Below are 26,533 nucleotides of genomic sequence, written 5' to 3'. Positions count from 1 at the left end.
AAACTGTTTTTAACTGTGGTTATTATGATCTAAATGTATGATACTATGGAAGACTAATGGTTAATTTAAATAAAACTCAGTCAGAATATTTAAATTTTACCATATAAAAATTAGGTTGTTACAATTTTTACAGATGTCCATGTTTTTGTTAATGAACATTACTTTACACTAACTCAAGCTACTACTACTACTGTCAAATGTGCATTTCTGAGACAAAACATGTCATATTACTGCAAACTGTGCGGAAGATATATACACAAACCTGTCACATGAAACAATATCACCTTTTAGAACATGCAGAAACTAAGACATACATTTTTTCTATTAAGAAATGTACTGGAAACGTGCAGGGAATTCAAAATTCTGTATATAGAATAGCTTAAAACCACAATTAACAGTTTGGTTTCTCCAACTTTCACTACGAAGCAAAAATCTGCCTTTAAATTTGAAAGAAATAAATATTTAAAATTTATCGTTATAATTATCGATATCGACTGATATGAAAAGATTTTATCGACATCCTTATTCGGCCATATCGCCCAGCCCAAGATATAGATACCCAAAAAGTAAGGCAATGAAGTATTTGTACTTTGTTACTTGACACCTCTGCTCAGAACCAACAGCCTTTGCACAGAAGACCTCAGAGATCTAACAGATGCATTTGGAGATATTTAGGAGCCGACAGAAAGTGGCTACGCAAGACTAGTACAAACCATATGTGACTTTGCTGAATTCTTAATGTTTGCTATTCAATCGTTTCGGTAAACATAACATTACCTGGAGAAACCTCAGGCGTGAACACTCTGAATGTTTTTCTTTCAAATATCAAATGCCAAGCACTGTACGCCTCAGATACACAACCTATACGGCTGCACCAAAACTTTTTTAATAACTACAAAACTCTTGGAACATTTAATACTCGCTTGAAAGTGCTGGCAGACTCCTGCCGTGTCACACAATCTGCTGCTGGGGAATATACAGTTGTCATTTCTGCAGTTGAAAATAGACATCAAGCGTGGGAGACTGGGAGTGCTTTTCACAGCACAGCGGAGACCCAGACGAGTCACGCAGCCGTCATCCTCTTACTGTCAGCGGCTGACAGAGTGCAAAAATACGCCGGAATCCCTAGTTTTAGGACTCATTTAAATGCTATTAGCCTGAGAACCATTAGTGCTACAACAAAAGAGATGCAGCTCAAGAGAAAGGAATACGTAATGGATTCCCCTTTAACACAGACATAAAAAGGACCAGTGTTTGTTTAATACTAATGGACATGCTGTAGATTGAGAAAGCCTCAAGCATAACATAAGCACAGAAGTTGCTTATAAGGAATCAACCACCCTTATTAGACACCATAAACAATTTATGTGAGGGTCAAATGGCATACAAGAGTGTTTCAATGGAAAAAATAAGTGTGGTGTATGCATCAAGTAATATTTTCTTACACCTTGAATACATGCAAGTGTGCACATCAATTATCAATTAATTATTTTTTTTTTTTTAAAGTTTTTATAATTCATAAAAAATAATGAATATGTTGTTATTATTAATATTAGAGTTTTTGCTGAGTTTCAACACATTTTATGAACTAATGAAAATAAAATATCTAAATTAATATTAATAAATAATAATTAAGAAATTACAAAACATGCTCAACATAGAAGAGGTGTATCTAAGTCATTGTACAAATTGCATAATGTATTTTTGAATACATTAATATTAAATGCTCATTGGTATATTAATAATAATAATAATAATGTATTAATATAACTCTAATATATTAGGTTTGGGAGGAATTTCCAATTTACAACCTGAACTAATGAAAAGAAAACATCTAATTAATATAAATAATTCCCAAATAAAAAAAAAGGCTCGTCATAAAATAATTATTGCACAAATTAAAAATGTCATGTATTTTTGGATAAATTAATATTACTGTTGTTAGATTAATTATTTATAAATCAATATTAACTTTATTTATTGCAGTGCTGCCAAATCGATTAATTGCGATTAATCGCATCCAAAATAAAAGTTTGTTTACATAATATATAGGTGTGTCCTATGTATAATTATTATGTATATATAAATACACACACATGCATGTATATTTAACAATTTTTTAAATATTTATATATAAAATATTTATATTTATATATAATATAAATTATATAAAAAAATATATATATATACATAAAGTATATACATGCAAATATTTCTTAAATATATACATGAATGAGTGTATATTTATATACTAACATAATAATTATAAACATTACACACATATATTATGTAAACACACATTTTTATTTCGGATGCGATTAAATCGCGATTAATCAATTTGACAGCACCAATTTATTTATTATAATCATTACATTTTTGAGGACTTATACCATATATTTAAAATCTGAAAGAATTAGTTGAAAATATATATATATATATAAATCTGTAATTCAGAAATGAAAAAAAAATATTTATCAAAAGTCATCCATTGTACGAGTTGCATTTCAATGTATTTTTAACCAATCAATAAATAGAAAATATCAAAGTTGTTGACCCATGGTCAAACGTTCACTGTCTGCATTCACTTAATTCTTATTTCCCAAAGCATACATTTTTCAGATGAAATTGAGCAACAACAAAAAAAACAATAAAACAGAGACAAGGTTACTTGGTAAATAAGCTCCTGTGAGACTCAATGGATAACACTTCAATCCCTCACAAACTAATTTTTATTCATGTCAAAATAAGTCGAGATCTTTAAATCTAATGGGAAAAGTCACTAACCTGAGTGATACCGTACTTCCGTTTCGATGTACACAAACCACTTGTCGAGACTGGTAGCCTACTTCGATATTCCAGAGGTCATCCTCTTGTCGATTCAGCCTGTTGCGGTTCCTTTTGTTCTTGATAAGCTCGTGCATCTCCGGGTCTCGGTTTCCTTTCCTCTCTTTGCCTTTCCGCCGTCGGGCTTGGCGGATGGTGCGTGCAGGGGCGGCAGAGGAGGTCGGTGCCGGTGGTGGAGGTGGTAAAGAAGGGAGCTTGCACCCGCTCCAGCCGCCTACTCTCAGATTGAACACCGTCTCTCTGCCCTCGCAGGCCCTCGGCGCACACGTCTGGAACTCTGTCAGATTGGGGCAAGAAAGCCCACCGAAAAGCGGCGGCGCCACTATGGAGCGGACGCGGTTCTGCAGGCCCAGCCCGCAGGTCTTGGAGCACGTGGTCCAGGGGGTGAACTCGGTCACCACACAGTCTTGAGGGCAGGGAATGAGACAGGCCTGTTCCTGCCGGGGTTTGGGCTCAAAGTACTCACAGATGGCGTCATCGGCCGCCAAGCCATCCGCCCTGAGCGCACAGTTCACCTCCCGCGTCTGGATGCCCTCTTCGCCCTGCAAGCAAACACCTGTGCGGCCAGTCCGCGTCGATACGGGAACGCACTGGTTCCACGCGCCCCGTCGCCAGTCGTATAGGTCCTTGTGCCAGTCACAGACACGGAAGCAGCTCTGCTGGTTGGCTGGCCGTGTGGACTGAAGGCAGTTTGTGTGAAGGGTCGTCCAGCCTTCCACATGAGCGCACCACACCGCTCGACTCTGACTCCCTCCTGGACCGCACTCGCTGCCCATACATCTGCCCCATGGACCTGAGGAAAAACACCATATGAATTAGTGCAAAGTCTAAAAGCAAATGCAACATAATTATGCCATAATGCACTTTGAAGTTGATTTGATATATTCTGCATTATTATAAATGATTTTTGTCATTTCTATAATTTACAAATTCTGCAATTGTTTTATGTTTTGGAAAAAGTCTCTTAGATGCTTACCAAGGCTGCATTTATTAGATCAAAACATAAAATGGTAATATTGTGAAATATTATTACAATCTAAAAGAACTGTTTTATATTTTAATATATTTTGAAATGTAATTTATTCCTGTGATATCAAAGCTGAATCTTCAGTGTCACATGATCCTTCAGAAATCATTCTAATATGCTGATTTTTTTCTCAAGAAACATTTCTTATCATCAATGTTGAAAACAGTTAATATTTTTGTGGAAATCATGATACATTTCTTTCAGGATTCTTTCTATTTTTATTTATTTCAATAAAACCGCTTATATGGGCATTGGCTGGTTCAGCCTGAAAAATATGCTTTTTTAAACGCCATTTTAACATAAGAAACCACATTTATCAGGCAATTGTTGTCAGATTTCATTGTTGATTGCAAATATGAAATTTAATCTTGAAGGATTAGTTCACTTTCAAATAAACTTTTGCTGATAATTTACTCACCCCCACGTCATCCAAGATGTCCATGTCTTTCTTTCTGCAGTCGAAAATAAATTAAGGTTTTTGATGAAAACATTCCAGGATTTTTCTCCATATAATGGACTTCAATGGGCTCCAAACGGTTTAAGGTCCAAATGACAGTTTCAGTGCAGCTTCAAAGGGCTTTAAACGATACCAGACGATGAATAAGGGTCTTATCTAGCGAAACGATCAGTTTCTACGAGAAACCGAGCAGTATTTATGCTATTATTTTACCTCTTATCAGACGAACGTGATCTTCTGAGCTCCGCCATAACTTCCGCTAAGTGAGGTCAAAATACGAGCGTGGTCATATGTATACGTAGATACCTCATTAGCGCTTGTACGGATCAATCGAATGAGGCATCTACGATCAATATATCTATGACCACGCACGTATTTTGACCTCACTTCGCGGAAGTTATGGCAGAGCTCAGAGATGATCACGTTCGCCTGATAAGAGGTAAAATAATAGCATAAATACTGCTCGGTTTCTCACAGAAACTGATCGTTTCGCTAGATAAAACCCTTATTTATCGTCTGGTATCGCTTAAAGCCCTTTGAAGCTGCACTGAAAATGTCATTTGAACCTTGAACCGTTTGGAGTCCATTGAAGTGCATTATATGGAGAAACATCCTGGAATGTTTTCATCAAAAACCTTCATTTCTTTTCGACTTTAGAAAGAAAGACATGGACATCTTGGATGACAGTAAATTATCAGCAAAATTTTATTTAAAAGTGAACTAATCCTTTAAGCTTGATGAATAGCTTTGATGAATTTGATGCAATCAAAGAGATAGGAGCTGCAGTAGGAGCTGCCCAAGAGGCGTTTCAAAGATGGCCGCCGAGTGAAATGACTTGTCTTAAAAGGGACTTTGCACTAGGGGTGTAACTCGGACTGTTCATGATGATCATTCACAATGTGATATATATGATATGATATCGATTCTCATAGCCAGCAATAGCCGATACCTCAATTCTGTGATACGATTCCAATAAGAGAAGATATATTGATATTATGATATTGTGTGCCTGTGTTTACACAACCAGTTACATTTTCATTACCTCATGCCAAAATATATGACAAACATTTATATGAAAAATTCTCATCCTGCACCATGATTAGGACATCCACCAAAAAAAAAATTCAAGTCACACAGGAGATCTGTAATCGGATGACAGACGTCAAGGCATTTTAGGCTTCTGTGCTAAAAATGTGCAATGTCAATAATCTACCAAAAACAAGTAAATATATTTATGTATAGATAAAGACATATCTTTTAAATGTGTAGCGCAGCTTTTTAATGAGGCAACAACAAATGATAGATAGGACAGAACAGGATAGACTATTAATATTCATTGCGCAAATGTGGCCATATGATGCGTATGAAGCAACATGGAGTCACAGCACGCAGCGTGGAAAGTTCAAAACACAAAGGGAAAAGATACTGATGCATGGTGTATTAGATCTATGCAACAGTATATTGAGCCTTTCCCTTTAACAGTTTTAAATTCAATTCAGTGGCCTATTTGTGCAAAATTCACTGTACGGTTGCGCTTCTCTGTAATTTGGATGCATTTTTAAAGATCTAGCCAAAAGGGGCAATCTGTGTGCTACTGAAATGCTGGCAAGTATTTACAAGAGCAATATATTTCATCACCGCTCAAAATATAAAAAGAAAAAAAGCACGTGAACATTTGAAATGGGCCGTTATTACTTATTTAGTATGTTAAAATAAACAAGCAGCATTGTGTTTACCTCACGTAAATAAGAGGCTGTATCTTATTCCGGCTCATTTCCATGTGGATTAAAATGACATTATTTATTTTGAGATAAAATACAAGACAGAAAACTACTTTAACTACAACCCCAAATCAGAAAAAGTTGGGACAGTATGGAAAACGCAAATAAAATAAAAAAATAAGTGATTTCTAAATTTATTTTGACTTGTATTTCATTGCAGACAATATGAACACAAATTATTTCATGTTTTGTCTGGTCAACTTCATGTCATTTGTAAATATGCATCCTTTCCTGTCATTCAGACCTGCAACACATTTCAAAAAAAGTTGGGACAGGAGCAATTTAGGGCTAGTAATGAGGTAAAATGGTTAAATAATGATGTGATTTGAAACAGGTGATGTCAACAGGTGATTGTAATTATGATTTGGTACAAAAGCAGCATCCAAGAAAGGTCTAATCCTTTAGGAGCAAAGATGGGCCGAGGATCGCCAGTTTGCCAACAAATACATGAGAAAATTATTGAAATGTTTAAAAACAATGTTCCTCAAAGAAAGATAGGAAGAGATTTGGATATTTCACATTCAACAGTGCATAACATAATTAAAAGATTCAAGGAATCTGGAGGAATTTCAGTGCGTAAAGGACAAGGGCGCAAGCCTAAGCTGAACAACCGTGATCTCCGATCCCTCAGGCGGCACTGCATCAAGAATAGTCATTCATCTATAAGCGATATCACCACATGGGCTCAGGACTACTTTGGCAAACCTTTGTCAAGTACCACAATACGTAGTTACATCCACAAATGCCAGTTAAATCTGTACTGTGCCAAAAGGAAGCCCAATGTTAACAGTGTCCAGAAGCGCCGTCGACTTCTCTGGGCTCGGAGGCATCTGGGATGGACCATCACACAGTGGAAACGTGGACTGTGGTCAGATGAATCAGTATTTCAGGTATTTTTTGGGAGGAATGGACACCGTGTGCTCCGGACCAAAGAAGAAAAGGATCATCCAGACTGTTACCAGCAACAAGTCCAAAAGCCAGGGTCTGTCATGGTATGGGGTTGTGTCAGTGCCCTTGGCAAAGGTAACTTGCACTTCTGTGAAGGCACTATTAATGCTGAAAAGTACATAGAGATTTTGGAGCATAATATGCTGCCTTCAAGAAGACATCTTTTCCAGGGACGTCCATGCATATTTCAACAAGACAATGCAAAACCACATTCTGCACACATTACAAAGTCCTGGCTGCGGAGGAAGAGGGTACGGGTACTTGACTGGCCTGCCTGCAGTCCCGACCTGTCTCCAATAGAGAATGTGCGGCGCATTTTGAAGCGCAAAATGCGACAACGAAGACCCCGTACTGTTGCCCACCTTAAGACTTGTTTGCAGGAAGAATGGGACAAAATTACACCTGAAACACTTCATCACTTGGTGTCTTCAGTCTCTAAACGTCTTTTAAGTGTTGTGAAAAGGAATGGCAACATTACAAAGTGGTAAATGCTTTACTGTCCCAACTGTTTTTTGAAATGTGTTGCAGGTCTGAATGACAGGAAAGGATGCATATTTACAAATGACATGAAGTTGACCAGACAAAACATGAAATATTTTGTGTTCATATTGTCTGCAATGAAATACAAGTCAAAGTAAATTTAGAAATCACTTTTTTTTTTTTTTGCGTTTTCCATACTGTCCCAACTTTTTCTGATTTGGGGTTGTATAATGCGTCTATATATCTTCCAATTTTTAAACAGATTTAAGTAATGAAGTAAGTAAATACAAATTAGGATATTATTTTCCTATTATTAAATTAAATATGCATTTATTCTTATTATACCAAGCATATGACATTTTATTTAAAGCATACAATCAGGTTCGTATGATCAAAAAACTCACTCCTCCACCGTGAATAAATCGCCATCCTAAAGCACGAGGGTTATCACATGGGTGGCATGTAAATTGATTTTTACGGACGTCCACATGAGAAACAATTACTGTCCGAATAGGGCTTTAGAAGCAACAGGCAAGTGGCCCATTAGTGTTGGAACAGAGCCACTGTGTCACGTTTACAGACTTTAACATTTGAATAGGTTCACTTTTGTCCCTGACTGATCCTTAAGGTGATAATCCGAGTGTTGGCCTAATTAATTTATTTGGCTGTGAAGCAATTAGACCGTCAAAATGAGTTAATAAGTACCTGCAGCTACCGCTGACAGCATGGCAGTAATGAGCATCAAACTCTGAATGAAGAATGGGATGCGAAACAGCAGCAAGGGCCGTGTGCATGGGCTCTAATTTTTGGATAATGACAAATGCAACAAAGTGACAATTTAAAAAAAAAAATCAAAATTCACGTTTAAGGTTGGAATATATATATATATATATATATATATATATATATATATATATATATATATATATATATATATATATATATATATATATATATATATATATATATATATATATATATATATATTATACATTATATATTTAATGTATGTATGTATGTATGTATGTATGTATGTATGTATGTATGTATGTATGTATGTATGTATGTATGTATGTATGTATGTATGTATGTATGTATGTATGTATGTATGTATGTATGTATGTATGTATGTATACACACACACACACACACACACACACACACACACACACACACACACACACACACACACTCTCACACACTTTCTCTCTTTCACTCACACACACACACACACACACACACACACACACACACACACACACACACACACACACACACACACACACACACACACACACACACACACACACACACACACACACACACACACACACACACACACACACACACACACACACACACACACACACACACACACACACACACACACACACACACACACACACACACACACACACACCCCGATCAAGCATAACATTATGACAGGTGAAGTGAATAACACAGATTATCTGTTCATCAGGGCACCTGTTAGTGGGTGGGATATATTAGGCAGCAAGTGAGCATTTTGCCCTCAAAGTAGATGTGTTAGAAGCAGGAAAAATGGGCAAGCGTAAGGATTTGAGCAAGTTTGACAAGGGCCAAATTGTGATGGCTAAACGACTGGGTCAGTCATCTCCAAAACTGCAGCTCTTGTGGGGTGTTCCCGGTCTGCAGTGGTCAGTATCTATCAAAAGTGCTCCAAGGATGGAACAGTGGTGAACCGGCGACGGGGTCATGGGCGGCACAGGGTCATTGATGCACGTGGGGAGTGAAGGCCGGCCCGTGTGGTCCGATCAAACAGACGAGCTACTGTAGCTCAAATTGCTCAAGAAGTTAATGCTGGTTCTGATAGAAAGGTGTCAGAATACACAGTGCATCGCAGAGTTTGTTGCGTATGGGGCTGCATAGCGGCAGACCAGTCAGGGTGCCCATGCTGACACCTGTCCACTGCCAAAAGCACCAACAGTGGGCATGTGAGCATCAGAACTGGACCACGGAGCAATGGAAGAAGGTGGCCTGGCCTTAGTACTTCAGGCACTTTCTGTGTTTTGCTGCCTCCTCATGATGGATCGCTTCCTGTACTCCTCAGTTGTAAGTCGCTTTGGATAAAAGCGTCTGCGAAATGCATAAATGTAAATGTAATTAGTTTTATCATAATTTAAAATCCAGGAAATGGTAAAACATTTCTTTGTCTAACATGGACCTGTTGATATAAAAACTGCTTTGTCTTTAGATATTTTTTACCTTTTTGAGCCAAATCTTAAACTGTCCTAAAGCAGGGTTCAATAATTTACAACTTTTATAAATAAAAAATAAAAGCATACAAATGTTAATAAATACCTCAGGCATAATTTTACAAATGTCTATTTTAGTAAATGGCAATCATTTTTTTCCATCCATATATTTTTTTAAAACTTAGGAACTTGATACACTCGGTCACTGAAAAACATGTCCTCCAGTGTGACACCATTTCCTGATTTTAAATTCGGGCAATTCCACTGACAAGTTTAATTAGTTGAAGGACCCCATTCAAGGTCATGTTACTGTGAAGCCTGTGACGTGGACATGGTAAGATTTTGTCTCAGAATTGTTCAAATATTTAACTTTTTTGGAACCACTATAAAAGTGTTCATTTCTATTGTCCTTTGGTGCGACACCGCTATAATCTTAAATCTTTCTCAGTAAAAACAGTGAAAGAATTGACAAAGTTAGTGACCCCTTATATTTTCTCAAACATCAGACTTCACACTACATAACAATATGCATTTTTTTCTTCACAAGTGGTGTTTTACAAAAAAAAAAACATTACTGCTTATTTGTCTACCCATATACACAAACATAGTAATGTTAGACCTTAATTAAGAAATTATTTAAGATTTTATGTAAGAATGAGTGCGTTTCTAAATAATCACTTCTACTTTTAATCCCAACTGAAACTTTTTATATCAAGATTCCCATTATTTTATCATGGTAACCACGTCTGAAATCAAACATAAGTTATTGCAATTAAAAGCGTCTTAAAATGAATTTCCCTCAAAAAGCTTCCAGAATCTCCTTTCTTTTTTATGACAGTTGTGACTAATGTCAATTTAGCAGTTTTATTGTGGTAATAGTAAATGGAATGAAAGCAAATGAAAGTAAATTATACAGTTCTGCCCCATGTCTCAAGAATCGGTGGTTTAAAAAACAGCTTAAACCAAGAATTCAGCGAACACAGACGGCAAAGCATGACAAATAGAGATCTGTAAAGACAACAAGAACTGTGATTGTGCTTCAGGGGTTCAATCTCACAGCCACATTAGAAAATGAGGTTTTATTACCATTAATTTTCACTGTATTACATTAGCTGTGTCACCATAACTGAGTTTCCATCTCGCATTCCCCACATTCAGCACCTCCTGCATGATAAATAGTCGCCCCTGTAATGAGGCCCAATAATAATCCATCTGAGAGGGTTTTTTGCTGTAAACTCAGCCCATCAGGCCTCATCGTGTTAAACAAGAGCAGGGGAAATGGAGCTTTTGTAAAGCACAGTATGAGAAGTAGGCCTATTCAGATTGGTACATTTTCCAATTATGCCAGTGTGTCTTACTATAATAGCCCAAGTCAAAGTCTCTGGTTATCTGTTTTTGCCAGTTTATCACATGGCTCTGACTATCAGGTAAACTCTGTAAATCTGATTATTAAAGCAATAGCACAGCACACCTCCCTGCAATGCAATTTGACAGCATCACTAGTTTCCATTGCAAAAATAATAAATGAAAAAATACTGGCTTCACAAACACCACTGATAACATTTAATTGAAAAGGCAAGGAATTATGCTATACGGTTATGTTTAGTTTTATGTTGTGTTATGTTTAGTTTTATGTTATGTTAAGTTATGTTTAGTGTTATGTTTAGTTTTATGTTGTGTTATGTTTAGTTTTATGTTATGTTAAGTTTTATGTTATGTTTAGTTTTATGTTATGTTAAATTTTATGTTATGTTATGTTAAGTTTAGTTTTATGTTATGTTTAGTGTTACGTTATGTTTAGTTTTAAGTTAAGTTTATTTGTATGTTTAGTTTTAAGTTAAGTTTTATGTTATGTTTAGTTTTGTTATGTTTAATTTTATGTTATGTTATGTTATGTTTAGTTTTATGTTGTTTAGTTTTAAGTTTTGTTGTTATGTTGTATTAAGTTATGTTTGGTTTTAAGTTAAGTTTAGTTTTATGTTATGTTTAGTTTTAGGTTGTTTATTGTTATGTTATGTTTAGTTTTATGTTATGTTTAGTGTTATGTTAAATTTAGTTTTAAGTTAAGTTTATTTTTATATTTAGTTTTAAGTTAAGTTTCATGTTTAGTTTTAAGTTTAGTTTTATGTTTTGTTATGTTGTGTTAAGTTATGTTTAGTTTTATGTTGTTTAGTTTTAAGTTTAGTTTTATGTTTTACTAGGTTATGTTGTGTTAAGTTATGTTTGGTTTTAAGTTAAGTTAAGTTTTATGTTATGTTTAGTTTTATGTTGTTTATTGTTATGTTATGTTTAGTTTTATGTTAGGTTATGTTAAGTTTAGTTTTATGTTATGTTTAGTGTTATGTTATATTTTGTTTTAAGTTAAGTTAAGTTTAGTTTTAAGTTAAGTTTTATGTTTAGTTTTAAGTTGTTTAGTTTTAAGTTAAGTTTTATGTTATGTTTAGTTTTATGTTGTTTGTAGTTGTTATGTTTAGTTTTAAGTTAAGTTTTATGTTTAGTTTTAAGTTGTTTAGTTTTAAGTTAAGTTTTATGTTATGTTTAGTTTTATGTTGTTTGTGGTTGTTATGTTTAGTTTTAAGTTAAGTTTTGTTTAGTTTTATGTTAAGTTAAGTTTTATGTTTTGTGTAGTTTTAAGTTAAGTTTATTTTTATGTTTAGTTTTACGTTATGTTAAGTTTTATGTTATGTTTAGTTTTAAGTTAAGTTTTATGTTTAGTTTTAAGTTAATTTTTATGTTATGTTTTGTTATGTTTAATTTTATGTTTTGTTATGTTATGTTTTATGTTGTTTAGTTTTGTTTTGTTATGTTATGTTAAGTTATGTTTAGTTTTAAGTTAAGTTTAGTTTTATGTTATGTTTATTTTTATGTTGTTTATTGTTATGTTTAGTTTTAAGTTAATTTTAGTTTTAAGTTATCTTATGTCGATCCCCTCGGACAGTGCGCCTTATATGCTTATATATTTTTACTCTATTCGATCACTTGTAAGTGTGAACTCGTTAAACAATGTCAGATTACCTGTGGCAGTTGTTTTTTTATTAAAGATGCATTTATTATCACTATTGCCTCAATGTTTTATTGTGTCTTTGAGCAGGTTGCGGCAACAGCCAGTAGGATTGTTTAGTGATTTGGTCTTAGTGACTTAGGAGTTCTCTTGACTACTAGTGTTTCACGGATTTAGGAGCTAGTTTTAGTGCTATAATGCTTTGTGAAATACACTTAGAGCAAAAATGTAGGAGTCCTAAAATTAGGACCGACACGCCCTAAATCGGCAAGTTAGGAGCTACTTTTACCCTTAAGATGTTTTGTGAATACGGCCCTTGGTCTTGATTTGAGGGTATTTTAATCCCAGAATGCATTGCAACAAGCACCATGAAATCATTCGATAGAAATTATTTTAACACTGAAGACAATACTGAAAACAGTTAAATGTAATTTAATATTTGATTCAATATTTGTGTGACTAGAGCACAAAGGGTTCTGGTGGTAAAAATCCCACTTATATTATCCATAGAGAAATTAACACTAACATCAAAACTTTTCAAGAAAGAACTCCAGTTGTATGAAGAAAACTGGGCAGTTACTGTTGTGTCTTGTAATGTCTACTGCAAGAAGAGTGCTACTTGTACTGCATCTGAAGTTGCTCTACTCATGTAGAGCGTTTCAAATCAGTCATTTTGCTGTTTCACTCCAGTTGGCACGTTGCTTTAGAAGGCAGCCGTCTAAGTAGGCGCTAAACAACAAGGTATCTCACTAGGTTTAGGAAGAGAACTACAGTGGTGTATGCAGAGTCAAAATTAACATATTATAACGTATTGCAAATATAGCAGCAAACACTGTTCATACAGCTACAGAGAGAGACACATTTCTCCAATTATGTCACAGACTTGATGACTGTGTGATGTGCTTTCCTCCAATGGTGGGAGGGAGCAGAACTGCTGTGGCTTCCTAAAGCTAATCATCTTTGGGAAAAGCAAGAATAAACACAATCCCTACACAAATGTTTCCTCGAAAACAACAACATTTCTCTTTTATGTCTCTCAACTCCCCCACAGGTTTACAAAGAGGATTTCGAGACCGGTGGTCTGCGAACGTGAAGAGGTGTATTCGACATGAATAGCTCTCTGAAATATGCAAAATTAAAGGTGCAGTAAGTTTTATATAGCATGCATAAAATGTTTGTTCTACCTGAAATTGGTGTCTTATGAAATTACACCCTTCTATGTGTCACAGATCTAGACTCCACAAAGCAGGGGGGAAAAGAATTGGCCAAAAAAAAGGAATGCAGATGTAAATGAATGGTCTGCTGAACATTAGCAAAATGTCTGGAATCATTTAAAGCACCTTTAACCCTATAAAGCCTGATATATGGCTTATAGGTGTTCTTTTGCTAACTGTACTACAGGGGTCCCTCAAGGGTCTATTTTAGGACCTATTTTGATTAGTATTTATATTAATGATCTCTTAAGCAAAATAAACACATTTTGAAAGTGCTAGACAAAAAAACCAAGGGACTATCATCATTGTACCATTTTTAAAAAAGTGTTGAAAATTTTAATAATTTTGTATTTTACACTGTTGTATGCCTGATGTACAACATTATCCATAATCTTGCTCCCCCTCCTCTTAAGCTGGGCATACACTGTGCGATTTCTGTGCGATTTCAGCAAGGTTACCTACTCACACTGTACGAGTAGATTGCATGCGACGTAAAGCCAAAGCTCACGGTTTATGTGCTCACACTGTGCGGACCGATCGTCGAGCGCGACTTGTCTGTTCACACTGTACGAGTGAAATATGCGCGAAAAAGCCTATCAAATGCATCAGCTGTTGATATATAAGAGCATTTAGCATTTACAATTTATGTATATAAATGAACATTATTATTAGGGTAGGCCTTTATTATTAAATTGATATTACATTTATTGCCCCCGCGCTAATTTTATAACGCATCAATGCATAACCGATACTCTGCATAATAAAAGAATAGATAGATTAGCGTAATTACTCCTCATTATTTAAATACATTTTGCCCAATTAAACAAGGAATTATAGGCCTAGAATTAAAATGATTATCAGTCTATAATATGTCATAACACTGCAATAATATTATCAGAAAGTAAGAGCAGCTTTATTTCAAAAACAACTTGTTTAACACGAAATGGGCCTACTTCTCTTTAAATTTGTTTCACAATATGGGCCACAAGAGAAATATTAAGAATATAAATTAAGACAGTTATAGGCCAGCATATTTTAAAGATGATGAATCTTGTCTCTGTGAGAATATGCGCCGAAAGCTTGTCAGATTTTATTTTCACTTTCACCGACTTTCGCACACATTTTGCGTGATATCCACTGACTCGCCTTCATGATTTAGAACGAAAAGAAAAAAAATCTATATTGCACCGTGACATTTTGTCATTCTTTTCTTTTGTCAAATGATGGACAACGGTTCACATTTTTCCCATGATAATAAAACTAAGGAAATATTAAATAATAGTAAATAAAATAATTTGTGAAAGTAAAACAAGTAAATTAATATTCAAAGTTAAATGACTAAAAGAGGCACCGGATAGGCTAAACACAGTGGTTTGAACATCTTAGATTATCCATTTTACAACACAAACTGGAGGCAAGCAACAGTTTGCTAAATTTCTGCTATTTGATAACTGCCTACAGAACTAAAAGATCTCCCTCTTTTCGTTTTCTCTCTTGCTGCCTTAAAGATTAAATGGTTCAACTGCTGCTTTCGCGCAGGCGCAGTGATGAGAAATAGGGCAATCAGTTCGTAGCTCTGCTTCAGCTGTTTAATAACCTCACGAGGAGTGACCAGAATTTCTGACATGAAATTCATCCGACCATCCGATTGCTGATCGGGAGAGGTTTGTCGCGACAAACCTCACGACAAACGACGCACGATAAAGCTGAAAATCGGTCTCGTTTTCGACAGTGAAAAAAGGTCGTTGACGAAAATTATGACGAAAATTATTCGTCAAAGAAATTAACACTGGCCGGTCGGACTAGAGCATCTGCTAGGGAAGATTTGGTACCGCAGTATAGAAAAACAGCCTTTGGTCAAACGGCTTTTTTGGTTAGAGTAGTGGGGATATGGACTGCATTACCCACAAACATCCGAACCATTGACAGATTCACAGTATTTCAAATCAAACTTTATGCACTGGCTACTATCAGAACAAATTTGCAACCACTAATGACTGTGTTGTAAAATCCTTGTTTTTACATATTACATTCCTGGATTGGGATGTTCTATGTGGTGTATTGTAATTTACTTGCTTAGTTTTATGATCAAAAGTCTGTCGTTATTTTGTGCAGGGCAAAACATAAAACGAAATGTAAAACAATGATAATGATTGAGAGATGTAAAAATAAATGTTCCTCAAAAGCCTGATGTATCATATTTCTTACTCTCATTTGATGTATGGATAATCAAGTAAACTATATTAATCAATAAACAATGGATACTCAAGTTGCTTCAGTAAGTGCTCTCCTTAAAATATTACTAATATAATATAAAAGTAATTATGTTTACTTGACAAAAATCAAAGATTTCACAGCAAAAAGACACGTGAATCATGAGCCGAAGGTGGACATTTTTACAAGTATTCTTAAAAATTATCAGACAATAGAAGCATGTAAAAGTTTTGAATTGGGGTATCAAATATGAAACAGTAGTTTTACAAATGATAAAAAGATGGACGTAATTTTTCATTACTAAGGAAACTCAATGAAATTGAATTCGATTCTAAATATTTTTTCCCTTGAATTTCAAAAAACAACTCATTTGTGATATATACCGGTAGCAGATTGTGGTCATACTTCTATCTTCCCATGCACATGGGGTTCATTGAGGATCAGGCCTGCAGCAGGTCAGGATTGATCAGTAACACACACACATCATTATCTCCTGTGCTCAGAGACGATGCCAGCTGTCATGATAAAAGGTAATTCTGGCTGACAAAGTGCTGGTCCATCAGTGTCTGACAGGTGTGTGAGAAACAAGAGTGCAGACAATTCAGACTGTCAGTCAAACAGACCCACAGTCCAGTTAATAGAGAGAAATATTCAGTGGAAATACATCACTGCTTTTACCAGTAATAACATGCATCTGATAGATGCTAGATGGAGATTGTTAAAAACAACGAAATAACCTTTTTTTTAATGGTGCCGCAAAAGTAAGCACAAAAGTGTCAAATAAGAGGCACAGAAGAGACACTTGCTCTTTTTTAGCCAATCAGAAACACTCTCTGCCCGTCAGTCACTGGGTTTGGAGAGCTGATTGAAGAGAGTGCATGTGAAATGGTTAAAATCACTTGAAGCACCATTAATACAATTAATGGTTCTGCAATTTCAGAAATTATGGAAACCAAGAGCTGCGAGATGCCACAAGCACGTCTGGTTGATTATCTACCAGAGAAGTGTTGACCCACTGGAGACAAAAACATCTAAATTAACTCTCTTTAATATCTCAAATGTTTCTCTAAACAACACATTTTGAGGGTAGAAGGAACGAAGGATAGATAGACAGGATGGACGGAAGGACTGATAATGGACAGATGGATGATGGATATGGACAGACAGACGGATGGATAGACAGACAAATAAAATGGATGGATGGACGGACAGACAGATAATGGTTGGACAGACGGATGAAGGATGGATAGATGGACAGACAGATAATGGTTGGACAGACGGATGACGGATGGATAGATGGACAGATAATGGTTGGACAGACAGATGACGGATGGATAGATGGACAGATAATGGTTGGACAGACGGATGACGGATGGATAGTAAAAACGAAGCAATTAATTTATTCATGCCACAATGCACTCTGGGAGTACACTTCCTCAGATCCCAGATAGAATTAAGTTGACAAAACTTTAAGAATTAAGTTGAAAGAACAGCTTAATGCAATTAAGTAATGCTTACTTAATTGTTTTTAGTACCTGTAGACTATTGATAAGTAATAAATAAGTGTTGAATGGAGTTCAGTTGTTGCTTTTTGTCTTCACTTATTTCTTTAAGTTCAGCTTACTTGAGAATTTTAAGGCAATCGGTTTCCTAATATTTTCCTAGTAATGTGAGCACTAATAACAAGTTAACATAACTAATAATTTTGAGTTAAGTATACTTCACTAACAAGTTTTCTGTAAAAATTGTAAGTTTAGCCGACAAAAAAATAATATTCTGCTTTACTTGAAAATTTTAAGGCAATCGGTTTCCTCACTTTTTCTAAGTAAAGTCAACTTATTATGTTTTACAGTGAGGATAGATAGATAGACACAGACAGACAGACAGACAGACAGACAGATATGGACGGACAGACAGACAGACAGACAGACAGATAGATAGATATGGACGGACAGACAGACAGACAGACAGACAGATAGATAGATATGGACAGACAGACAGACAGACAGATAGATAGATATGGACAGACAGACAGACAGACAGACAGACAGACAGACAGACAGACAGACAGACAGATAGATAGATAGATAGATAGATATGGACAGACAGACAGACAGACAGACAGACGGACAGACAGATATGGACAGACAGACAGACAGACAGACAGACAGACAGACAGACAGACAGATAGATAGATATGGACAGACAGACAGATAGATAGATATGGACAGACAGACAGACAGACAGACAGACAGACAGACAGACAGACAGACAGACAGACAGACAGACAGACAGATAGATAGATAGATATGGACAGACAGACAGACAGACAGACAGACAGACAGACAGACGGACAGACAGATATGGACAGACAGACAGACAGACAGACAGACAGACAGACAGACAGACAGATAGATAGATATGGACAGACAGACAGATAGATAGATATGGACAGACAGACAGACAGACAGACAGACAGACAGACAGACAGACAGACAGACAGACAGACAGACAGACAGATAGATAGATAGATATGGACAGACAGACAGACAGACAGACAGACAGACAGACAGACGGACAGACAGATATGGACAGACAGATATGGACAGACAAGACAGACAGACAGACGGACAGACAGATATGGACAGACAAGACAGACAGACAGACAGACAGACAGACAGACAGACAGACAGACAGACAGACAGACAGACAGACAGACAGACAGACAGACAGATAGACAGATAGATAGATAGATAGATAGATAGATAGATAGATAGATAGATAGATAGATAGATAGATAGATAGATAAAGTGAATTCATTAATGAACCACAACTGAGATCTCCTGAGTTATGAATCTCTGATCAGTCTGTTGAATAAGAACAGACCTTCATTAACAGCTCTGTGACGTAATGCTTTTGTATGATGCAATAAAAAAAACACAGCGTGTGTTTCATCGCAACGAAACACTATTTCAAAGATACTCATAAAATAGCATGTGATTAATTTTAAAGATGAGCATCCTTCAACAAAATGTAAAAAACCCACTTGATTTGTATAACGCACTGCACTTGCACTAGATCCTTCTGATAAAGGCTTTCAAATCACTTTACATGAATATATTCCCCAGATCAGCCGCCTTTCGCATGTCGAAATGAAAAAGATACATACGTTTATTCTTCCCTGTTCCAGTCAGCTTCAGAAGTGAGTCAATCAAATGCAAGAAAACTGACCCCAGGCAAAGACCATTAAATTCATAAGCAAACTGTGAACTTCTTAGGACGTTCTGAAGATAAATCCAGTCAGCCGTGTGCTTTCAGCCTTTCGACATCTCTGCTTTTAAAGATTCCAGAGTTCATTTCCACCAGAATTGTCAGATAGTGATGCACCAAATGCTCCAACGGCTAACTCACGTGTGATGCGACAAGCCAAGAAACCTCTCTTCCATGTTCATTTAACAAGAGTTTCTGGCCTAACTAGCCACAACATGTGACATTTAGTATGTCTGTTGTGTCACATCACACCCGTCCATCTCATAACTGCATTAACATCAACATTTTGTTTTCACATGACATAAAAGAACATTTAACATCCATGGAAACTGTCCAATGCACAAAACTGTCCCTTTCTTTAATGAACTATTGACTGAAAGGTTGTTTGGGAACTTAAAATGGTTTTTCCAATGCATTGCTAGGAAAACCCCCTTTTAGAACCGCTATTTTTAAGAGTGTAGGACGCATTAAATCCCATAAAATTTTACAATGTGACCATTTTCCGGCACTAAAAATCTCTAAAAACACTCACCTGCCTGAAAAAAGAAAGAAAGAGGGGAAAAAACAGAAAAGGCTCAGAGGCAAGGCTGATAATTTGCATTAGGAAGTCTGTATTTTTCACACTTTCACATCCAATATTTCCTGATCGGCACTCCAGCAGTGAAATATCAAAAGGTCAGCGTGTAACATTTATTCTCTGAGCAGGGTTGTAAAACGACTTCCCAGGAAGTGCAAACAATGGGAGAACATCATAACGCAATTTCACTACTCTGAACAAAGTCCTTTAAGTGCAATAAAACATGGCTTTCAAACATTTGCTACAATATAAAACAGCTCTACATTTTCATATACTGTATTTTATGGAAGCTTGTTTCCGCCACTGAATAAAAAAAAGCTAATTGCGACTTCTCACAATTCTTTTATAAGAAAATACTTTTTGCCTCACAATTGTGAGTTTATAAATCTCGCAATTCTGACTTTTGTTCTCAGAATTGCATGATATATAATCGTGAGGAAAAAAAGTCAGAATTGCGAGAAAAGTCAGAATTGCGTCTCTACCTCTACCTTGTCAAATTGTAATAATATTTCACAATATTACTATTTTACTGTATAACCAATAAATACAACATAAATTCAGCTTTGGTGAGCATAATGCTGCGTTCACAGCACTATATTACATTTAGATATTATTCATGTCTAAATGTTATGAAATCACAACAATTAAAATTAATAAATTTTGTCAAAGTTTAGCTTTTTTTTTTAACAGAAAAAATCTTTTTTTCAATGATGTTACATTATGATTAGAATCAAACCTGAACAAGAGAAAAGTTGGAGTCTTTAGAGTTTCTCATTTATTTCAAACAACTGATTTTCTTATAATTCTACAAATTTAATCTACACTTAACAACTTAACAGAAATGAACAGTTGTTTTGCACTGTGGATGTTTTATGCATTGTTGGAAGTGTGCCACTTAATTTCTGTATGCGTGTTCTGTGTTGTTTCAGTTTTTGAGGATGAATTTTGTCCATTTTCTAAGCCCTGAGTGTGACTTTTTTTTGTCACACGAACATAAAAATAGATATCGATCCAATGAATTGTTTTATTTGTAAAAAAAAAAATGTTTAATTAGAGCAAACGTCCTTTGGGGTCAGAAAAGATCCCGAAGACCCTAGAAGGGTTAAATTGAAACAAACTTACATAGTATTGGTTATGTAAAACTGTAAAATAAACATTTTTTCTACCTAATATTAAATATATTTCAATTAAATTCAGCTTTTCACAATAAATACTATTTTAAAGATGCTTGATTGAAAATAATGTTTTACAACCAGCAAGCAATTTGAAGACAGTGAGGAAAACTCCCTATGTATACATGCAACATTTTTAGGGTCGCAAATGTTTTTTTAAATATTCTAATAAAGAAGTATCTTATGCTCACCAAAGCTGAATTTATTTTTTATTTATTGATTATACAGTAAAATAGTAATATTGTGAAATATTACAATTTGACATTTCTATTTTAAAATGTAATTTATTTCTGATACAACGCTGAATTTTCATCATTACTCCAGTCTTCAGTGTCACACGATCCTTCAGAAATCATTCTAATATTGATTTGATGCAGAAACATTTATTATTATCATAAATATCGAAAATAGTTGTGCTGCTTAATAATTTTTTTAAATACTTGATTAATATAAAGTTTAAAGGATAATTTATATGACAATTTGTGTCAATTTATTTGACTATTATTATTATTATTATTATTATTATTATTATTATTATTATTATTTTAAACCTTACTGACCGCAAAATATATTTATTATATTATAATATATTGCATTATAATATTTATTTGCATGCAGTAATTGACCCTAATAAATAAATGTTTGCAAACTAATCTTAAACACATTTTGTGAACCCCAGTTTAAAACCCCCTATTAAGCCACACAGACTTCAACAAATATAGGTCACTACATTATACAGTTATGGTCAGAATTATTGGCACCCCTGGTAAATATGATCAAAGATGGCCGTAAAAATAAATCTCCATTGTTTATCCTTTTGATCTATCATTCAAAAAATTTGCATTGAAGTTAAAGAATGGAAAGTCGGGAGGAAATAACATAGAAATAAATGTATTTCTCCAAAACACGTTGGCCATAATTATTGGCACACCTTGTATTTTTTATGAGTAAAATATCTCTGAAGTACACTCCCATTAATATTTAAAGTTTTTAGCACACCAGGGTGACTAGGAACATGAAATTGTTTATATTATAGGCTCGACAGGTTTACTTGCCCGACAGACGTATCCTGAGTAAAATGTCAAAACAAAAAATAACTAGGGAATCACCAAAGTGCAATAATGATTCTGCATTCAGTTAGTGTAAGTGGAGAGATCGATAGTGGATAATATAAAACGAACTGACAAGGTTGAGCTGTTGAGGCTCGCGCATCCTCTCGAGGAGAAAATCGAAAACAAATGAGCACCGCTCATACAAAGAAACTCAGTTAACATACACGGTTAAAATTGTGCAGTTTTTATATTTATTCCATATGATACAGTTAAGCATCACACTAACAAGAGTGTTGTTTTCCTGAATACCATCACGACTGAAAATGAAACTGATTTCATACGCCAGTTCATAAACAATTAATTCACATTAAGTCACTTACTTTTTAGATGCAATATTGACTGTTTTTGTTCTATTTCAGCAGCGAAAATAGTTCCAAAAGATCACAGCAGAACGCGTGTCACCGCAACAGCGTGTTAGTGAATGATTCAGCGTTTTGAATGAATCGGTTGAATCAAAGATTCAATGACCGCTAAATTCCTGAATGAATCAGCCGTTTCACTGAATCGACTCAATGACTCGCTCATTAAGACGGTCATCTGCTGCCACCTACTGGTGGTTTAGTTTCATCTTTCCAACATTTCTTATTTGTATATTCAAAAATATTTTCAATAATCTCATAACATTATTTAATGCAGTTGTAATTTTTCAGTGTAAATGATTTAATTTGATTGGTAACAGCCTATAGTGTCTTGTTCTAATTAAATTTATAGATCAAAATTAAGAATATAAAAGGAAAGCTGAAGCATATCCTATATTTAATAAGATTATGGAAAAATGCCCTTTATAAAAAGGTAAAAATATCAAAAATATGCATATTTAAATATGTCAAAGCTGATTAAACACTGGTGAGAATATTGCTTCAGAATAGATTATATTTACAAAAAAAATCCGGACAAGCAAATTTTTTTACTCGGACAAGTGTGTGAACAGGCTTAATGTCGAGCCCTATATAAATATATATGAGGAAACACAAAGGACAAATTCCCTTAATCATTCATCACAACGAGTAAAACCAAAGAATATAGTTCTGATGTGCAGCAAAAGATTGTTGAGCTTCACAAAATAGAAAGTGGCTGTAAGAAAATAGCTAAAGCATTGAGAATCCCCATTTCCACCGTCAGCGCAATAATTAAGAAGTTCCAATCAACTAAAGATGTTACGAATCTTCCTGGAAGAGGACCTGTGCCTATATTGTCTTAAGAATTGCAGAAGAATTGCAGAAGAATTGCAGAGATTAGTTGAGTCTTGGGGTCAGAAAGCCTACAAAAATAATAATTATGGCCAACGTGTTTTGGAGAAATACATTTATTTAATATGTTTCAATTCTTTTTAGTTTAATGAAAGTTTAGATTTCTGCAAATTTTTTGAATGAAAGATCAAAAGGAATGCAGATTAATTTTTACAGCCATCTTTGATCATATTTACCAGGGGTGCCAATAATTCTGACCACAACTGTAACAGCTGCATTCCTGGCCTCTTATTGTAAGTGCCGCTTTTATCAGCCATCAAGATCAGATTGTACTACTCAGGGCAGCAAGCAAATATTACAGTTTTGACACACTATCCGGGCTCAATGAAAGATTTATACAAGCCAATGTGTTCTACAGCACATGTTGTGATGGAGCTGAAGGTGGGGATGTAGAAGCAAAGTGCCTGGAGGATTTCAGCTAGTCTCAGCCTCAGACGGAACCACAATCTGATGCATTTGAAAAACAGAAAAACACTAGCTAAAATCCCCATTTAAAGTCTGACTGGTTGGCGTTATGCCACTGGAAAAAAGTCTGCCGGGTTACACTGTAAAAAAGGATTTTTCAAAGTTGTAACTGAAGTAAAGATTATTAAGGGAGGTTTGACAATAAAATATAATTTCAACTAACTATTTCTGCCTTGTATATCACACACTGTAATAAACAGATTTTGCCATATTAGTGTTATTTTGGTGTTACTGAGATACTATTATAGTTTTTGTTGATATTTTGAATTCAAAGTAATTTCATTCAGTCATTCATGGTCTGGCGCGTTTTCAGTTCATGCCTATGGAAGCTTAACTTTCATAGGAATTCATTGAAAACACTTGCTTCGCTCCGTTATGAATGTCTGTGCGGCCGTCAGTGTCTTACATTCTGTGAGTGAGATCCCACCCCCTATGGGCGGGTTGAAAACATGCAGAACTAGCTCCGACCACTGGCTGTAGTCTCTAGCCAAAAAAAGCCTCCGATGACGCTAAATGCCGATTTTTGCGTCATTTGAGGGTTTTTTTTCAGACAAAACATACACAATTCTCTCGTCTCAGGGGGACATGAGGGAGGGAACCACGGTCATTCGAATATACTACCGGGTTTCTACTGATACAAAGCTTAATGCTAATTGTTGAAGTAACCCTTTAAACTGTCAAATACACACAAGGTTATGTCAAAAACACACAAAGTTCAGATAAACACAGTCGGTTATGTCTGTGAATGTAAACAGCAGAGAAAGAAATCGCATGTGTATGTTAGATCCGTGGATTAAAGTGAAAGTAATATACAGTACCTGTTAACAGCTATGCTGTTAATATGAATAGAACAACAACAAAAAAAACAGAAAATCACTCACTGCTCTTGATTGAATAACTTTAGTAGCTTTGAATATATTTCTTATTTGAATGCTGCTGGTGAGGAGATAAACATGGCGCAATGTGTACAGCTCACTCAGGGCGGGCTTAATGCTAATAGGGCGGAGTCCGTCAGCAGTCGTGGGCATATGCGACATTAGAACACACGAGGCACTGCTTATGATTTATGGGGATTAAAAAGAGGAGTGGGCGGATTTTTAGCATTATAGGATGCTTGTGTACACACACTGCCAAAACACATTTATGTTCAAACACCATGTAAAAGTGAACTTTGCATAATAGGTCCACTTCAATTAAATGTGTTACTTGCCGTTTCTTTGCAATCATTTGTACAAATTCACTAGCAATTTCTGAATGAAAATTGGTCAAAGAAAATCCTACACCAATTTTTTTGACTAGTTTATATATTCAAAAATGTATGTTGGATGCATTTAGTAACTAGATATTCATGTGAACTTATGAGTACTTTTGGACAGACATTAATTCTTATCACAAGCTATTTTTCTGTGTTTTCTGTACTATCATTTTTTTTCTATGCCGGTCTATTATGGTGTTCTCATTTAATCACCAGAATAAAGCTCTAAAGTGGACCAGACTTTGTATTGCAAGTCAAAAGATTTGCAGTAATAAGCATCAGGGTAGCGTCCAGTCCTGAGAAACATCTCATTTCTTTCATTATTCACTCAGCAGCCTTAAACGGAAATGACAAAAGGAGAAAAATGATGAAGCAAGTACATAATGTCGATGTGGTAAATTCGGCAAAGAAATCAGTTCCTTCAGGCTCTGCCGAAACTCTGCGAGGAAAATTCATTTATTCGGCATGGCAACGAATCCATACTCAGCAGGTGAAAATCTGCGCTCATTTTTGCTCTTTGATGAGTAGAAATGTTCAATAACAAGAAACATTAAAACAACATCAAAGAGACCTTCTGTTCTTGAGGCTGTAGATCAATAAAGAGGAACGTGAGAAGTGCAATTGAAGCATGACCCATGTTGAGAACATGAATCATGGCTTGTGGAAAAATAAAAAAAACTTACATTAAAGCAAAAACGAATATTAGAGTTTAATTCGTTTCAGGCATAAACATTTTAATGCTGTTTTTCTTTATTTTCTCCACAGGCAGAGATGAGAAGTCACAGCAGGACCGTGCGCCCCTCCATACAGCTGTAAATATTAATACGGAGCCTGTGTGCAACGCTTTGTTGATGCCGATCTGACATGCCACCTTCAAGAGAAAGCTCCCTTGAGGCGGCTGGGAAGAGAGAAGAGGTTTTGCTGCCAGAGAAGAGCCAGACAATGTGCCCTTTAGATAAAAGACATTAAGTCTGGGGTCTGGACCGTGAGAGGCTTTGGGTTTTGTAAATGGTGGGAAGATGCTCTGGGGGAGAATGTTGCATCTAAAAGAGAAACCTGCAGCTATACAAGGACAAGATGGCAGAAACTTCATCGGCCGCTGTGCACGATGGCTGTGAGCGCTAATGAAGCGTTCACAGGGTTCCTACACATTTTCCATTCTTTTCCGGAATCAAATTTCCAAACCTCTCTGTAGATATGGTTTTCACACCATATTTAGCATAAATGGCTCA

At 35.5% G+C, this 26,533-nt stretch overlaps 1 protein-coding gene across 1 annotated transcript in view; it reads right to left on the bottom strand.

Annotated features, from left to right (window-relative positions):
* Nucleotides 1-26,533, bottom strand: part of thsd7ab (thrombospondin, type I, domain containing 7Ab) — a 231,566-nt gene that overhangs the window by 149,676 nt on the left and 55,357 nt on the right. Inside the window, exon 2 of the mRNA XM_079837772.1 lies at nt 2,785-3,637. Coding sequence (XP_079693898.1) covers nt 2,785-3,637 — 853 coding nt within the window. The remainder of the gene's footprint in view (nt 1-2,784; nt 3,638-26,533) is intronic.

The sequence above is a fragment of the Gobio gobio genome (assembly GCF_949357685.1).
Source record: "Gobio gobio genome assembly, chromosome: 15".
NCBI lineage: Eukaryota > Metazoa > Chordata > Actinopteri > Cypriniformes > Gobionidae > Gobio > Gobio gobio.
Note: the sequence above shows the minus strand (reverse complement) of the source record. Positions and strands in the feature narration are given on the sequence as shown.